Below are 18,911 nucleotides of genomic sequence, written 5' to 3'. Positions count from 1 at the left end.
CCGTGGGTCGGCGTTGTTAGTTTTTTCCTGGGGGCGTGTATGGTTCTTACGAAAGGGGTGCTCGTATAAACTTCAGAGAGGGCTGATTTGATTGGAAATTGAAAGTTCTAGTTCACTTTTTAAGAGTCAAAACATATCCAAGGGCAACTACCCTCCCCCCACACTCCATTTATTTTTTCCCCACACGCACTTCATATATATAAGATAAAACATTTCATATAAAAAAAACGCCGGCGTCTACACATCCCCCCAGGGCCCCAGGGTAGGTGTGGTAAGTTATACCCTGGGGGCCTATATTGTTGTTATGGAAAGGATGCTCGTATAAACTTCATAGAAGGCTCATTTGATTGGAAATTGAAAGTTGTAATTCACTTTTTAAGGGTAAAAAGTGATCGGAGGGCAGCTAGCCTCCCCCCACGCTCCATTTATTTTTTTCCAGACGCACTTTATATAGAAGGGGTTGTCGTATAAACTTCAAAAGGGGCAAACTTTTTTCACTTTGATATTGTTACTTTTATACCAGTTTTGATACTTTGAAGAAGGTTTGATATTTTTTTTAAAGTTTGATTTTGAAATAAGGAATTTTAAAAAATTTTGAAACTTTTTGCAATCAAAACGAACAAAAATTAATTAAAAAAAACTTTCCGAAAAATAAGTTTTATAAATAATATTAACGGCAATTTTAAACTTAAGATTTGAATATAAAAATACCTTTTAAAATTCAAACTTAAAACGACCAGAAATTACTATTTAAGAATAAATGAAACTCAAAACGAACAGAAATTCAATAAACAATCATAGGAAAAAACATACCACAAGTAATAATATAAATGATTAAATAGATCTTAAAGCGAGTAATGCTTAGATTGAATATGAAAATCAAGCTTAAAACTAAAAAAAATATTTTGCTTTTGAAGTATAAACGAAACTCAAAACGAACAAAAATTAAATAAACAATCATTGCAAACAAACATACAATAGATATTAATGTAGATGAATAAATAAATCTTAAAACGAGTAAAACTTAAATTGAATATGCAAATCAAGCTTGAAACGAACAAAAATCACTACAAGCAAGAGTTTGGGTATCGCCTCCTTCTCTCACTGTAAAAGTTAAAAACCTACTGCGTCTTTGGCGCTTTACTGAAAATTATATGCGTCTTGAGCAGTCTTGGAAAGTCTAAACAACATCAAATTTGAATATTTGATATATAATAATACTAGTTGTTGAAAGATCCATCAGTACAAGAATTTATTTCACTCTAATTTTATTTTTATTTTCAATGCTGTAAGAACTGGAGAAAAAAATATCTGTAATATAATTCATTTTCAGCAAAGCGCCGATGCCGCAGTAGGTTTTAAACTTTTACAGTGAGAGAAGGAGGCGATACCCAAACTCTTGTTTGTAGTGTTTTTGTTCGTATCAAGCTTGATTTGCATATTCAATTTAAGCTTCACTTGTTTTAAGATTTATTTATTCATTTACATTAATATCTATTGTATGTTTATTCGCATTGGTTGTTTATTTAATTTCTGTTCGTTTAAAGTTTCATTTATACTTTAATAGCAAACTATTTTTTTTTTTCATTTTAATGTTTACGTTAATATTAAGTCTAATCATTAATCGCTGTAGGATATGTTTATTAAGTTATATTATTACTTTTTGTATGTTATTGCTATAATTGTGTATTTAATTTCTGTTTGTTTTGGATTTCATTTATTCTTTAAGAGTAATTTCTGGTCGTTTTTATTTTTAATTTAAACAGGTATTCGTATCTGCTGAACTTAAGTTTAAAATGGCCTTTACTTTTCTCTGAAAAACTTATTTTTCGGAAATGTTTTTTTTTTAATTAATCCTATAAAGGGCTCTAGAGCCACCTCTTTTGGCAGCTTCTTCTGCAAGTTCCGCCTTCCTTTCAATTTGACAACGGTGGTCATTTCTTGCGCTCTTTTTTACCGCTTTGTCTGCTTCTCTATAACTGGCACGTTTAAAGATAATTTGGCTTGGTACTTGATTCTGAGAAAGGGTTTGTTTTATACATTTTCTGTTCTCTATGAGGGCCCATGTCTTGTCTGAAAGCCACTGATTTTTCGGGCTCTTTCGGTAGCCAAGAATTTCCGAGGCAACCGATTGAAAACAAATCTTCATGTCCTTCCGCATGTGTTCTTGATCTGTTCTGGTTGAGAGAGAGCTTGAAAGCTATTCGAAAGTTCTACCACAAAATCGTGCTTCAATGTTTTGTTTAGCAGCTTGTCTGAGTCAAAAGGAGGGTCGGAACGAGGAGTCTTCTTTGTATTTCTCCTCAACTTGATTTTAAATTTTGCCATCATAAGTGGTCAGATCCTGCATCAGCACCTCGGTACGATCGTACATCAATGAGGCCTGAGCGCCACTTTAGGCTAACCAAACAATGGTCTATTTGATTTTAAGTTAAACCATCAGGGGAGGTCCAAGAATATTTGTGGATGTCAACATGAGCAAATAAGCTCCCACCAACAATTAAATCATTGGCTGCTGCAAAATCAACGAGCAATTCACCTATATTCATTTCGGTCTCCAAGCCCATGGGTAACCTAGTACTTGGGGGCAATAATCCCGGTCGTTGCCAATCTTTGCATTAAAGTCTCCAATGAAGCCAGTTATGTCAAGCCTAGGTATACCTAGGTATATCCTAGGTATATTGTTACCGCTTGTAAAGTTCTATAAAATTGGTCTTTTACCTCTGCATTTGCTTCACTGGTCGGGGCATAGCAAACTCCCACAGAAAGCTTGGCATGCAATCCAGTATTTTGCAAGACAAAGAAATCAAGACATGGCAAGTAATGATGGAAGTGAAAATATCTTTGAAAGCTCGCGTCTGTAGGTGGTTAATTTAAAGTAACTGCAGGATAGTGGAGTAATTAGGCTTATCTATGCAGATGTTGATTAAAAAAAAAAACAATTATTGTGATTTTTTCGACTTATGCCAAGCAAAGAACACACAAACTGTCGATAAATAGTTTTAAGCGGTCTTACAGACCGCTTAAAACTATTATCGTTTTCCTAGTCAGTTTAAAGTAATTCTTGGATGAGTAGGAAAGTGGTATGTTTAATGTAGTTTGTGGGACATTAATATAATTAAGCTAATTTCTGCAAAACTTGTTAAACAAATAAATTTTCTATTTTTTTCTCTCTGCAGAGAACACAAAAAACACAAAAGTTTCGTCGACAAAAGATTCTAATCGGTCGTCTGATTTAGTTTTAGGTCCACTGACAATTAGTCTTTACTCTTTTTTTGATATTTCAGTCATATTATTGTTATAAAATGCAATTTTTGGTCACCCATATCCAAAAAAAATAACCAATATCACAACTCTGTCAGGATGACAGGGCATTACAGAGTGGTGATTATTTTGGTCTCCAAGAGATAACCACTGAAGGGCACTATTTTTTCTATTATCCTAAATTTGTAATAACAGGGATTCACTTAATGTTTAAATTGTCTTTTTCAGGCATTTTATTTCGTAAATACAAGCATTATGCAGAAATAGTCAGGTCATCACTAGGTTCCGTCCGTCCGTCAAAAAAAAAAAAAAAAAAAAAAAAAAAAAAAAAAAAAAAACATACGAGGGTGCTTTTCAGCCAGTTATAACAAAAAAAGCAACAAAAAGACAAAGCAGATATTTCAGTAAATATCTCCGTTAAGCTGACCTTTACGCTCAAAAAAGGGAATTAAAACAGGCACGTTTAAAAGACCTAACCTTTTGAAGTAAACTAATTCGTTTTTGTCTTTATTTTTACCCCAGGGGTGATCGACCCAGTGGTCCTAGTATATTGGGAGAGGGCTCATTCGAATGGAAACTAAAATTTCTAGAGCTCTTTTTAAGTGACCAAAAAAAATTGGAGGGCAACTAGGCCTCCTGCCCCGTCCGATCAAAATTTTGAGATAGACATTCAGTTCATCATAGTTGAAAGGCTCAATAACTATGCCTTTGTGTATAACTATTGATTACTATAACTATTTATTGAAAAAGAGACAGAGAGAGAGAGAAAAAAAAATAATTTAAGACCATTCAAAAGATAGCTGGGTTCTGCCAACTTTAAAACGTAAGTTTTTTCATACCCTTTTTCCTTTCCCCGTTTTTTTTTTAGCGCTGAGGACGGCTTAGCAGAAGTCTTCTATTTTTTTCGCTGCCTGCAAATCAAGCTCGTTTAGTTCCTTAATTTTTTTCATATCCTCATTTTTTTTTATTGAATGTCGTGTATGTGCTCTCAGAATATATTTACATCATAAAGTAAATATAATTTTTGTATCCCTCGTCTTCAATAAACAGAAACAGATGAAAAAACAGAAAAAAGGGAGAATTACCGATATGAGTCATGATCCTGGTTCATAGAATATTCTGGAACTTTGTCAGGAGCACATGGCATTACAGAGTGGTGATCATTTGGGTCTCCAAGACACAACCACTGAAGGGCAATCGTCATCTTTAAGTTAGGCATCTGCAACAACCGGCAGTCATCATACTTTGATGCAGTCCGAACAAATATATTAAAATCACCCTTGAAGAGAAAGTTACCTAAAAAAACAGAAAAAAACAAAATTAAAACTAGTTTCAACTCGTTAAATGACATCAATATTGCACCCAAAAATGATATTAGCGTAAGCAAGGAACGGGGCTAAAGAGATTGCAGCCCCCCAAAAAATTGCATAACACAAAAAAGGTCAGAGATTAAAATTAGTTCATATTTATAAATATAATATTTTCTGTAGCTATATTAATGTCTTTTATGGCCTTTTTTGACACAATAAATTTAATAACAAACACACGATAATAAGCCATACGCCCCTATTACGTACACGACAATAAGCCACGATAATAAGCCCCCCCTTTCTTGAACAGAATCCGGAGTTTAGCTCCTTTGGAACTGAGTTTTGGGTACGTCCGCAAAAGGTCATTTCAAGAATTAATACGCAAAACCAAAACCGGAGATAAAAACCAATTAAGCTTGTGAAGTTATCCATTTAGCCCTTTCTATCCAATATGTAAACTTGGAAAAAATTAGTTGTCCTACTAGCGCTTTTATCTCAGAACTAGGCAACCATTTTATCTGTTCTCTCCTGGGTTTTCCTATTGCACCCAACCACGCATTGCACTCCCGGCCAAGGACAGTGAATCAAGAGATCGGCAATTGTGCGACGTAGACCATTGATCAGCATACGAAAAATTTAAAGTAAAGTAAGTTTTGAAGTAAGTAATTTAAAGCTATTATTACGCTTCGCGTAATGCTTGAGTTTGAGTTTTGGGGCCTCTCCCAGGCCACTTGGCGCGTCCCCAGGTGGCCGATAGGAGAATGTCCTGTAGATATGCAGGGCACCTCTCGGTAGGGAGGCGCGGACCAAGGGAGGACCCGGTCTCTGGGGGTCTTGAAATATAGCTGGAGCACCCACGTCGGGGGGCCATAAGTTCAGGCCGAGGAGGTGGAAGGCCCCTCTGGTGTGCACTGGGCAGGGCCCATCAGCGTATGGATACTTCCTTCCAGTCACAAACCTTCTCCCAGCAATGGGAAAATTGTAGGTGATGCGGGACGCAAGGAGGGCGCATTATCGGTAGTAGATATAGCCGGCCCCTGCTAGGGGTGGAGAGGAGTGGCTTACCGCCGTCCTGAAATTAGACACGAAACCTCCTTTGTGAATAAAAATTATGAAGTACAAACTATCCATAACGGGAACCAATCCTGCTGCGTTCAGGGCGACCGAGGAAGTTACCGCGTCCGGGGCAACCGACGATCTGGCGACCGAAAATCTTGTTAATGGAGACCCTTTAACAATGTTGACAACTCCGAACCCGGAGGCTATGCTTTCCCCTAAATTGATTTTATCTATTGGAACCCTGAACGTTAGGACACTTGCTAAACAATGCAAAATAAATCTTGTCCTAAATGAACTAAACCGATATAAATGGGATATTGTGGGACTTTCAGAAACACACCTCCCTAGCACTGGTGAAGAAAGGATCGGCAACACTAGTCTGATAATGTCTGGGAGAACCGATAGCGTCCATCGCCAAGTTGTTGGCTTTATAATGTCGAGTAAGGCACGAAGATCCCTGATTTCCGTAACGCCCGTGTCAGAACGGTTGATTATGATACGAATGAAAGGATCACCGATCAACATCACGATTATACAAGTCTACGCTCCTGACTGCAGCAAACTAGATGAAGAGTCTGACAATCTCAATGAATTTTAAAGAGACAGTGATCTAGCCATTACCAACACTCTCTTCAAACACAGAGAACGTCGTAAGGCGACATGGACCTCGCCGGATGGAAAAACCCGTAATCTTATTGATTACGTGCTCGTCTTTAGGTGGTGGAAATCGTCTGTGCTAGATACTGTCACCCTCGCAGGTGGTGATTTCGACAGCAACCATTCCCTGGTCATGTCTGCACTAAAGATACGCCTGAAATCTTCGGCAAAGCTGAATAATAGTCCTGCTCGTTTCAACACACATCTTCTCAAAGACCCTCAAACCCACCAGACCTACATCGATGAACTGTCTACTCAAATATCGGACCTTCTTTCTAATATTCCTATAAATCTATCTAAACAGGATATCGATAAACTGGTCAAAGACTCCTCTAAGATCCTCAGCAAAGTAGCACTGTCCACCCTAGGAACCAAAAAGGGTGATAAAAAGCCTTGGATAACCAACGAAATCATTTTATTTTGTGCTGAGAAACGAAAACACAATAACTGGTCAGAAAGAGAGAGCAGGGACAGATATAAGCAGTTGAAGCGTGCTGTAGAAAAAGCCACCCGTAGAGCCCATCGCACCTACATTAAAGACAAATACGAACAGTGTGAGTCTGATTTTAAGAAAGGCGACTCATACTTCATGTATAAAAGAGTTCGTGAACTAACAAGCAAGAAAAGTCTCAGTTCTTGTGCACTGCTAGATCAAGACGGCTCCCAGATACAAAGCACAGAAGGTATCCGATCGAGATGGATGGAGCATTTCAAAGAAAAGCTTAATCCTGACATCCATCCAAATCCTACTGTCCTGGAACTGTTTCCCGTTACTGTCTCAGACCCCAGCCCACCTCCTCTCCGTTCTGAGGTCGAGGATGTCATCCAAGCACTGAAGACTAACAAGGCTCCTAGCCCGGACGGAATACAGGCAGAACTGCTGAAGGGTCCGGTGTGAACCACTTATAGATCTTTTCCACAAGATTGTATCCGCTGCCTGGCAAAAGAGGCATTTCCCAACTTCTTGGCGCGAAGCCACAATTGTTCCACTACACAAGAAGGGGTCAGGGGCGATATGTGATAATTACCGTCCTATTAGCCTAACAAGTCAAACTGCCAAGATCTATACCCGAATTATACTCCAACAGATCAGAGCCGTGTCATCCTTAGTCATCCAAGAATACCAAGCCGGTTTTCGCCCTGGGAGATCGACCGTTGACCAAATTTTCACTGTTCGCCAAATTTTAGAGAAATATCTGGAATTCGGTCGCGACCTGTATCAGCTCTTCATCGACTTTAGGCAAGCAGTTGACCTTATTTGGAGAAATGGCCTATGACATATCCTCCTCCATTACGGAATCCTACGAAAGCTAGTAGATCTTATCAAAGATATGTACTCCAAATTGGGGAGTCGCGTCATGACTAATGAAGGTCTCACTGACAGTTTCCAGACTTCCGCAGGTTTTCTTCAAGGATGCCTCTTGTCTCCTGAGCTGTTCAACCTTTTCCTCACAGCAGTCTTATCCCTGGTTGAAACGACTTGCGGCGCACATATAGGGGGTGTTGAGACAAATAAGCTAGCCTATGCCGACGATATCGACGAAATGGCTGAAACACACGAGGATCTATAAGCCGTTGCTAACGACGTCCTAGAAGCCACTAGTTCTTTTGGAACGATAATAAATGTATCAAAAACTAAGGATATGTGGTACTCACAAAAGCTGTAGGATACAGTAAAGCCAAACCTGAAACTTAATGGAGATAGTATACAGTGGTTCATCGAGTTCCCATTCCTCGGTAGTCTGATCACCAGCAACAACAAAAGACATTAAAAGACATTAAAAGACGTCTCGCCCTCGCAAATTCCAGTTTCAAGGCCCTTAAGCCCAAATGGCGAAGCAAGGATTTGTCTCTGCGGCTTAAGACACGACTTTTCGATACCCTGATCATCCCCATCGCAATATACTAATGTGAAACATGGACGCTAAAGGTAAATGACAACCGTCGACTCGCAGCATTTGAAACTAAGTGCCAACGCCGTATCGCCGGGATCACTTACCTTGATAGAATCTCAAATGTCGAACTTTTCGAGCGCCTTAAAGTACAACAAACAATTCTCATGAAAGACCCAGCTCCAGCAACTTCGATGGCTCGGTCACGTACAACGGATGAGTCGGTCCCGTCTCCCAAAAATCCCCTTGGAATGCCAAATTCACGGTTCTCGTCCTCGTTGTCGTCCCCCAAAAAGGTGGAAGGAAAACTTTGCACCTCACCACCTCTCGGACCTTCTTCACCTATCAGAAGACCGTAAAACATACAAAAGGCACATCCACGCCATTACGAAGAAAGAGGCCCCAAGACGCCCTTCAAGGGCGGATGGGACTTAAGTCAAGTAAGTCATTATGCTTCGCATCAACATAAAATTTGTATACATTTTGACTTACATTTATGCTTTGTGCCATTTACATTCTGTTTAAGGATTGACTATTAATTATATGATTTGCTTTTATAATTTGTTTTAATCGGACCTTCAACTATTTCAATGAACCTTAAGCTGTATAAAAAATTCAGAAACCAATACTGCTGCTATACAGCTAAAACATGAATTTTACGATGGTAAAAAAAAGCAAAACAAAAAATATTAGTATTTTTTTGCGCCTAACTTGTAAAGGTTATGAGGTTGTCAATAAGCATTTGATCTTGGAAAAACAAGCTTAAAAGGGATGATATGGCAACAAATCCTTAAAAATCTACCCTTTCAAACTTCTATACGATTTTAATGGTTTACCCCCCGGAAATTACCCCCCCCCCCGTGGAAAATAAGGCTTTACAAGTTTGAGAACTCTCTTTGAGTTTTATCTTTTCAATTTCCGTAGGGGGAAGGAATTTTGGTACTTGTGTATTATGAACCACTAACTCAAGTTTACACTTTGTAAAATTCGAGAACACGCCGCTTTTTTGGTTATTTTAGAAATAAATTTGGACTATATATTGTCACAGTCAGGGGGGGGGGGGTAAAGTAGAGCGGGGCTGCACGCAAAATTCGTTTGTTACAATTGTTATGCATATGATATGGATAGATAGACAAGTGTATTTTAGAGCCAAATATATAGCCATGAACACAGTAAAATAACATAAGTGAAATGCAAAAGTAACCTAAAGTTTGATCAGCGATCATCATATAACACTTAAATGAAACACTACATTAACCTAAAAATAGTACTTAATACTTGGAAAAACGGTCACCGAGAAAAAAATATTTAACACTTCGAAAAAACACTTAAATGAAACATTACATTTACTTTATACTGGGATTTTTTTTTTGCCCATATTTGATATGTTTGAAAAAATAATAGTCTAAGGTGCTCGAAATAATCACCATATGACTGTGTGACTCACCATGACTCACCATTAAGCTGTACGAACAAGGTGGTTTGATACTAAAATGAAATGAAAGAAAGATTAAGATCCACGTTTAACAGATGAAGAATGACAAATTACCAAAGACTGTGTTTCCTAACTATCCAAATGGGGCCAAACGAAAAACAGGTCGTCCCTGATTAGGGTAAGAAGAGGTCAAATGGAAAGATTTAAAGGACATTTAAACTTCCGCGAGGGGGTAAAAAGCAAAGCTTCGAATAGACTGGGGCGGAGCAAAAGCATGTGCAGTTGTGTTGGCCTCAGGTGGCCTAATGCTGCAGTGAGTCGGTAGTAGTAGCAGTACTTGATTGAAGTATGGCTTCAGGTGGAAGAGATGGCATTAGTTCGTCCTTGACATTGTTAGATCCCTTTCCTCGGTGTTTCTTTTAAAAGCGATAGGGCTTCTCCATGTTTGCAAGTAACTCCTGGGTTATAGGCAATAACATATGCTAGTTCATAGCCCAATGGTCAATACTTAAGATACTTCATACTCAATATTTAGCCTCTATACTGAAGCGCGTAAACAAAGAACACATGCTGAGATGAAAAGGACACCAAATGATTGAACAAAACAAAGTTACTCCACACTTAATGTTCAGTCTCCATAATGAAGCATATAGTACATATATATACCGAACTGAAGAGAAAATACAGGTTTTTCTTATGCTGAAGCGCATATTAAAAAGAAAACAACGCAATGAAAAAACATTAAATAAAAAAAAACACGCGAAAAGTTACTCCATAATTATTACTCAGTCTTCATAATGAAGCACTTAATACTTTGGTATATATATATATATATATATATATATATATATATATATATATATATATATATATATATATATATATATATATATATATATATATATATATATATATATATATATATATATATATATATATATATACCAAAATGAAAAACAATATTCATGTGCTCCATACACATTACTCAGTCTGAAGCCCATAACAAAAAGCCCATACACATTACCCCATACTGAAGCCCATAATCAAAAGAACACATATTTAAAAAAATTTAAGAAAAAAAAAGCTATTCCGCACTCGCATTCACTCTCCATAAGGCATATATTACCAGGCACGTAGTATGTACAAACTGAAATAAAAAGAATATATACTGAGGTAATTAAGCAATATTGAAACTAAAAGAAGAAAAGAAAAAAGTGATAATATTTTTCACCGGATAATTGGTACTTTAAAAATAAAATAATGTGTAAAAGAAAAATTCAAAACTATTCTACAATCAATACTCAGTCTCTATATTGCACATATTACTCAGCACATAATATGTACACACTAAAATAAAAAAGAACGTATACTGAGTTACTTAAGCTTCAAGAGAAAGATTGAAGCTAAAAAAGAACTGATAATTTTTTTCACCGGATAATTGGGACTAAAAAAAAAAAAATGGGTAAAAGAAAAGTACAAAGCTATTCCAGGCTCAATATTCAGTCTCCATAATGCGTATATTACTCAGCCCGTAATATATATATATATATATATATATATATATATATATATATATATATATATATATATATATATACTAAAACAAAAAGAACATATACTGAGGTATTTAAGCTTCAAGAAAAAGGTTGAAGGTAAAAAAAAAAAATACAGACAATATTTTTTCACAAGATCATTAGTACATAAAAAAAATAATCACGTGTAAAAGAGAAATAAACCTACAGTTTGTCCAATCCATAAGCAGATCAACCCAGGTCACCTCCATCTCTTCAGTGGATGTTGTAAGGATCAAGGGAGGTGTGGAGCAGTATAGTCATTTGTCGAATGGAACTAGTAATTCTACCATGAAATAAAAGTCTTGACTTGTCCCAAAATGGCAAACTCGGACTAGGATCCTTTGATGGTCGATTTACCCTTTCGATTGCTACAAACATGAAAATTCCAAGTGAAAAAGATACTAGAGTATATAAGAATGCTGTTATTGGTGTTAAAAGCAAAGACCATTTATCAATAAACACGGGGCCCAGAGCAGCATTAACGTCATCTTGATTAAAATGTATCTTTACAAATCACTGACAACTAATATTGAATGAGGACTTTAATAAAAATTAACAAGATTTTTTTTGTTATGTCTGTACACCCATTTGACCTTCTTTTGAATTGCGTCTCTTTCATCTACAAGGTGTCCAAAAAGAGTACCGGATTGTTGCCCTCCCCCTCTCATGCTAGTCCTACAGGCACTTATTCTGTCCATGAAATTACATAACTGAGAAAATTTGGCTTTTTGGGGGTGTTTCCCCCTTTATCGAACATCAGGCAAATTTTTGCACGCTATATTTAATGGATAGAATAACTGCCTGTAGGGCTGGCATGGGGGGCATATGACCGATGTTGGGTTTCACGTATAATTACAACCCATCCTGGTGAGACTGGTGTGTTTTGTTTGCTCCTTTCAAATAAATAAGTTTGATTTATTGTAGATTCAAATCCGGCGTTTTTTTAGGGACACCCTGTGTAAAAAAAAACAATTAAAAGGGGTATAGATTTGACGTGTGGAAGAGGAGCTCTTTTTCAAGTTTCGGCCAACAATATGAAGATATTTGTTTCTGATAATAAAAAACATTTTTGGAATATGATGCAATATTTGAAAACTTAAAGTACAAAGGACAATGAAAGTGAAATCTAATTATCTTAATTGGGTTAAGTGGAAACTTACACAACCATATATATATCTAAATAATACCTGTACATCTAAAAATAAAACGGCCATACTATGAATATATATCTAAAAAACGGAGAAAAATTGGGAATTGAATATTCAATGAAAAAGACCTCCACGCAGCTGCGCAGGCTTTTGGTTGTATCTGGGGACAAAGTGAATAATAAAGAGACTTGGGGAAAAATTGTCAAAAATATGCAGGTTTTGACTTTTTACGGACGAAGAACTTTGTCAATTTTAATTCATTATTTATTTTTACCTATTTTCACGATTCAGCATGACAACACTAACTAAAGCGTTACACCCCCAAAAAAAAACTTCATAATCTTGAAAAAATGCAAAAAATAGCAGACAAAACATGGTTTTTATATATGAACACATTTAAGATTGGTCCAGAGGGCAAGATGTTTTATTTTATTTTATGTCCTTGGTACATTAATAAAGTTGATATATTAGTACGTAGGTCGGTTGGAGCTGTCTGTTATTAAAATCTCCCATCACAAATTTCTAAAGCTTGCAACCATAAGAAAAAGACGTATTTTAGAAAAAAAATTCTTTACACAAACTGTCATACTTAACATTTACAGGTTTAAAACTGTTCCAATCAGTGGCTGAAACTGCTGTCCTCTGGAGTCTCCAATTGTCTTATGACTTTTAATATTTTCCTAGTATTTCTTAAATCTCCAATTTAATTTCCATCTGTTTTTCGGTTGTGCCATGCCCTCCCCTCAGTGGTGGATCTGGCCTCTCCTGTACCTCGGGCAAAATCTTGATTAGTGCCGCCCCTGTCTCCTACAAAATTCTCAGGCCAAATTTTACAAATTTTTATTTATTAGCAAAATTATTTTCAATTTATTACTTAATTAATGATTTATTTTTAATTTATTATTTAAAATGTTTAATTTTCATTAATTTGTTTAGTTATAATTATTTAATTATTTTAAAAATAAATTTACAATAATAAATAGAACTTATTATAATTCTTTATTATATATACGCCCTCTGCTTTACTTATACTACTAATACTTCTCTATCATACATACGCCCTCTACTTTATTGTAGGCTGTCAGTTGTCTAGTTGTCTAGTGTTGCCTAGACAGTTAGTTCTCTCCTTCCTTCTTTTCCCCCTCTATCTTTCCTTTTCATTTTTTTTAATTCATTTATTTTGATTAGCATGGTAGTTTTTGGTGCTAATATTTAATGTTATGCTTAGCCTCCCACTCTCACAGGTCAAAGAGCCTTTGTGGAGGTCTAAAGTTCTGTAATTTTTTCTGTGTTTCTTTTGAATAAATTGATTGACTGATTAATAAAATAAAATTTCAAAAACTAAAAAGTTATCATAACAGATCGATTATTTATTTGAAATTTTGCACCCCTAAAATTTCTGCGCCCGAGACAAGTGCCTCCTCTGTCCCTCCTTAAAACCGCCTCTGCCTCTCCTGAAACGAATTTATGAGTCAAAAATTTTAATTTTAATAGGTAGCACAATAGCGCTGCCAAAGTAAAGAACAACGCAGGCACAATCTATTATTTATTTATAATTTTTTTTTTTAACGAGGGCACTTCGTATGAAAGTTGTCGTAGAGACTTCGAAAGGGGTTCATACGATTGGAAATTGCAACGTCTAGTGCTAATTTCAATAGTCAAGAGTGATTCGAGGACAACCAGCCCCCCCCCCAAGCCAATCATTTTTTTTAGACCAGGGTACTTCGTATAGAAGGAGTTGTCGTAGAAACTTTGAAAAGGACTCATTCGATTGCAAATTGAAAGGTCTAGTCCCCTTTTTAACAGTCAAAGTGATTGGAGGGCACCCAGCCCCTCACCCCCCCCTAAGCCTCTCCTTGTCCCGAACCCATCCCAACCAAATTTTTAGACAACCATTTTGTTCAGCGTAGTTAAAAGGTCCAGCAATTATATCTTAGAAGTTGACCCCCTCCCACTCCCTCAAGCCCTCAGGGCAAGAGTTGTAAATTATGCCCTGGGGGCATATAAGGGAAAGGGTGGTCGTATAAACTTCAGAGAGGGCTCATTGGATTGAAAATCAGAAGTTCTAGTCCCCTTTTTAGGAGTCAAATAGGTCGGAGGGCCACAAACCCCCAGCACAGCCTGTTTTCCCCAAATGCATCCGATAGAAATTTTTAGATAGCTATTTGTTCAAAAACAGTCCAAAGATCACATAACAAGGTCTTGAGCGTCGACACAACGCCCGAGAGTCTGGGGCGAGGGTTGTAGGTTATGCCCTGGGGGCATATAAAGTTTTTATGGAAGGGGTGGTTGTGTGAACTTTAGAGGAGGCTTATTGATTGTAAATTCAAAGTTCTAGTTCCCTTTTAAGAGTCGAAAGTAGTGGAGGGAAACTAGCCTTCCCTCCCTCCCTGACACCCTCTTTTCCCCAAACGCATCCGATCGTAATTTTATGTAGCCATTTTGTTCACAATAGTCCACAGAATATATAACAATGCCATCAGTGTGAAGACAACCCTCCAGAGCCAAGGGGCAAGGGTTGTAAGTTATGCCCGAGTAATATAGGTCTTTTTTGGAACGGACGGTCGTATAACCTTCAAATCGGATGGGGCTTATTTGATTGGAAGTCGGAATATCTAGTTCCCTTTTTAAGAGTCAAAAGTGAACTGAGGGCAACCAGCACCTCCCCCACAAGGCTATCATTCCCCAAAACACATCCGATCAAAATTTTAAGAGAGCTTTTTTGTTCAGTATTGTTGAAAGGCCCAATAATTATGTCTTTAGGGAAGTCAACCTCCCCACAGTCCTCAGGCAAGGGCTGTAAGTTCGGCAATTCGTTCATTGCTTACATATAGTATATGTTATTGAGAAAGGTATTTATGTTTGAAATTTACTTTCCAAAAAGACGATGGGCATTCAGGTGAGCCTTTCAGAGAATGTTGAGGGGAGTAGTGAATAAATCAAAACACATTATGTGTATACGGATTGTCAAGAGGGCGTGACTCATGAATGACTGGGTATATCAATTTGAAAGTTTCAGGAAATGATCAAAAAGGGGATATTTGCATGCTACCACTACTCTTACAACAACTACTACTACTACCACTACTCTTACAACTACTACTTCTACTACCACTATTACTAATACTACCACACTGCTCCATTTATAATATTGAGGGACAATTTGAGCTAAGTAAAAAAACGCTACGTGCATGTACATTGCCAAAAGAGCATATCTAAAGAATTGATTTGGGTATTAATTTGGAATTGTAAGAAAAATGCTGAAAGGGAATATCATCTGACCACAAGGCAATATGTGCACACTACTATTAATACTTTTATCACTGTCACATTTACTACTACTAAAACTACTTCAACTACTACTTCTATTACAACTACTTCTAAAGACAATACGTTAATACTACTGTTGCTACTAGTACTGCCGCTATTACTATTAATACTACTATCAGTAATACAAATACAATACTACTACTGTCCCTCCTATTATGACTATGCCTAAGGGTATGAAGGTGAAACTATCAAAAAATTCTTTTGGAGGGAAGAGCGAAACTTAATCACAACATTCCGTCTGTATGAAGGTTGTCAAAAGCGCGTAACAGCAATGTATTAGGAACAGTCTGAATGTGTGAAGTTGAAACTTAGACGGCTTGTTGTGGGAGATGTTGAACTAACCAAAAGAAAATATTTGCATCCTAATGCTACTGCTTCTGCTCAAACTACTACTAATATAACTGTTATTACTACCTCTACTACTACTACTGCCACTAAAGCTAAGGCTACTACTATTAGTTCTGCTAGTACTACTACTACTACTGAAACTAAAGGTATTAAGGCAAAAATTTTGAAATATTGAAACTGTATGGAAGTAAATCGAAACATGCTATGCCCATACAGGTTGTTAAGAGGACGTATCATAATTGCTTCAAAAACGATTGATGGTATTAAGTTTAAACCTTCAGCGAGCGTTACGGAATGTTGAAAGATCAAAAAGTGCCATGCGCATACTGATATTAAAGCTACTACAAATATTGTCACTACAAAAGTTAAGAGTATTAAGGTGAAAGTTTCAAGGAAAATTTAGGCGGATGTTGAACTACAGCAAAAAGTTCCAGTGCAATTTTTTTAGAATTAATTTAAAAAACTTTTTCACAAAATAAGTTTTTCAAAGAAAAGTAAAGAACTCCATTAAACAAAAATGAGCAAAAATAAAATCAAATAATCTACCAAGCATGAAACTACCACAAAGCGGCATCGATAAATAAATGAAACCCAAAACGAACAGAGATTACAATAAATAACCGAGTCAAACCCAAAAGGAGCAGAAATTAACATAAGTTGGGCTCAAAACCCCTATGCCTTCCCAAGGCCAAAACATAATTTGCACTTTACTGAAAAAGATATAAATGTTTTTACTTTTATAATTTTAATAAATCAAATAATATTAACATTTTGATTACTAAATATCAGTATATGTATATTAAACTGACAATGCATATTCATTTGTATTTTTTTCAGTAAAGTGCAAATTATGTACTGGCCATGAGAAGGCATAGGGGTTTTGAGCACAACTTATGTTAATTTCTGCTCGTTTTGGGTTTGACTCAGTTATTTATTGTAATTTCTGTTCGTTTTGGGTTTCATTTATTTATCGATGCTGATTTGGGGTAGTTTCACGCTTGGTAGATATTTGATTTTATTTTTGCTCATTTTTGTTTAATGGAGTTCTTTACTTTTTTTGAAAAACTTATTTTGTGAAAAAGTTTTTTAAATTAATTTCTGTTCGTTTTATATTGACGTAGTCTTTTCAGGGAAAAAGAAAATGATACTTTAAATCTTTTTTTTTTTTAAGAATTTATATTACGGCCTGCTATTGTATGCTGGAAAAAATTTTCAGCAATTTTTAACAAAATACATCTTTTTAAAAATCTAGACACAAATAGTATTGTTTAATTTAGTTTCATACCTCCTCTAGTTGACCTGAAATGGAGAACTTGATACCATTCGCAAAAAAAAACTATATACTTTCTTTGAGAGCTTGGAAACACTTACGCTATTTCTATTTGGTTGAATTTTAAGAGCAGAAGTAGCCCCGAAAGTCTGACCATTATACCCTCAGTCGTTCTTGGGATACTGCTGAGATGCCTTATTGGGAATTAGCATTAACACTGTGCATTTTGATTTAACCTTAACATTTAGTTTTTAAACATAAAGGAAAAAGGGAGGGTGGGCGTGGTAGGGAGATTAGTTTCCCTCCAACCACTTTCGACTATTAAAAAGAGCATCAGCCCTTTCTATTTTCAATCGAATGAGCCCTTTTCGAAGCTCCTACGACAACTCCTTCGATACGAAGAGCCCTGGTCTAAACAACAACAGCAACAAAAAATAATACATTATACCCACAGCGATCTTTACTATAAAAATGTCAAGCCATCCAATAACTTTTGACTACTAAAAAGGGCACAAGGCCTTTCGATTATATATACCTTATATGCCCCCAGTGCATAAATTGAAACCCTTAAACTAAGGGCTGTGAGGGTGGTTGTCATCCTCTAAGACATAATTTCCAGAACTTTCAACTAATTTAAACAAAATGGATATCTCAAAATACTCATTGGGTGCGTTTGGGGAAATAGTGGTCATAATAGAGGCAGTTTTCACTCTCCAATCACTTTCAAGTATTAAAAAAGGCTCTGTCATTTTCAATTTCCAATCGAATGGGACCAATTTAAGTTTATACGACACAACCTTATATAAAATCTTATACGCTGCCAAGGCGTAATTTACCCCCCTTTCTCTAAGGGCGGTGGGGGGGGTGTCATCCTCAAAACCTAATTTCCACAACTTTCTGCTACGTTGAACAAAATGACTATCTGAAAATTTTGATTGGATGTGTTTGGGGGATTGTTGGGCGTGAGAGGGGGGGGGTAGTTACCCTCCAATCACTTTCAACTATTAAATAGGGCACTGGCCCTCTCAATTTCCAATTGAATGAGCCCCTTTTAAAATTTTTAAGACAACTCTATCTATAAAAACATTATTTGCCCCCAAGGCATAACTTACAATCTTTGCCCTTGGGTCTCTAGGGGGTTTGCCATCCTTAAATACATAGTTTCCAGAACTTTCAACTACGTTGAACAAAATGACTATCTCTAAACTTTATTTCAATGTGTTTGGGGAAATTGTGGACGTGAGAGGGAGGTTAAGTACTCTCCACTCACTTCGACTAGTAAAAAGGGCAATTTCAATTTCCAATCCAATGAACCCTTTTTGATATTTCTAAAACAACTTTCTATATAAACCTTATATGCCCCCAGGGCATAACTTACAACCCTTACACTAAGGGATCTGATGGGGTTATCATCCTAAAAGACCTAGTTTCCAGAAATTTCGACTATGTTGAAGAAACTAGATATCTAAAAATTTTGATTGGATGTGTTTGGGGAAATAGTGGGCGTGAGATGGGGGTTAGTTGCCCTTCAATCACTTTCGGCTATTAAAAGGGCACAAGCCCTTTCAAATTCCAACTGAATGAGCCCTTTTTGAAGTTTCTACAACATCTCTTTCTATAAAAA

The 18,911-nt window shown here is 36.5% G+C and overlaps 1 protein-coding gene across 1 annotated transcript in view; it reads right to left on the bottom strand.

Moving 5' to 3' along the window:
• The window catches only part of LOC148945882 (protein hobbit-like), a 192,442-nt gene that overhangs the window by 98,636 nt on the left and 74,895 nt on the right, over positions 1-18,911 (bottom strand). The window contains 3 exon segments of the mRNA XM_089097541.1: positions 4,350-4,560; positions 11,358-11,412; positions 11,414-11,559. Coding sequence (XP_088953667.1) covers positions 4,350-4,560; positions 11,358-11,412; positions 11,414-11,559 — 412 coding nt within the window.

The sequence above is a fragment of the Artemia sp. Qi Xiang Cuo genome, chromosome 12 (genome assembly GCF_049724085.1).
Source record: "Artemia sp. Qi Xiang Cuo chromosome 12, ASM4972408v1, whole genome shotgun sequence".
NCBI lineage: Eukaryota > Metazoa > Arthropoda > Branchiopoda > Anostraca > Artemiidae > Artemia > Artemia sp. Qi Xiang Cuo.
The sequence above is the reverse complement of the archived record's forward strand: the minus strand, read 5'-3'. Positions and strand labels throughout refer to the sequence as shown.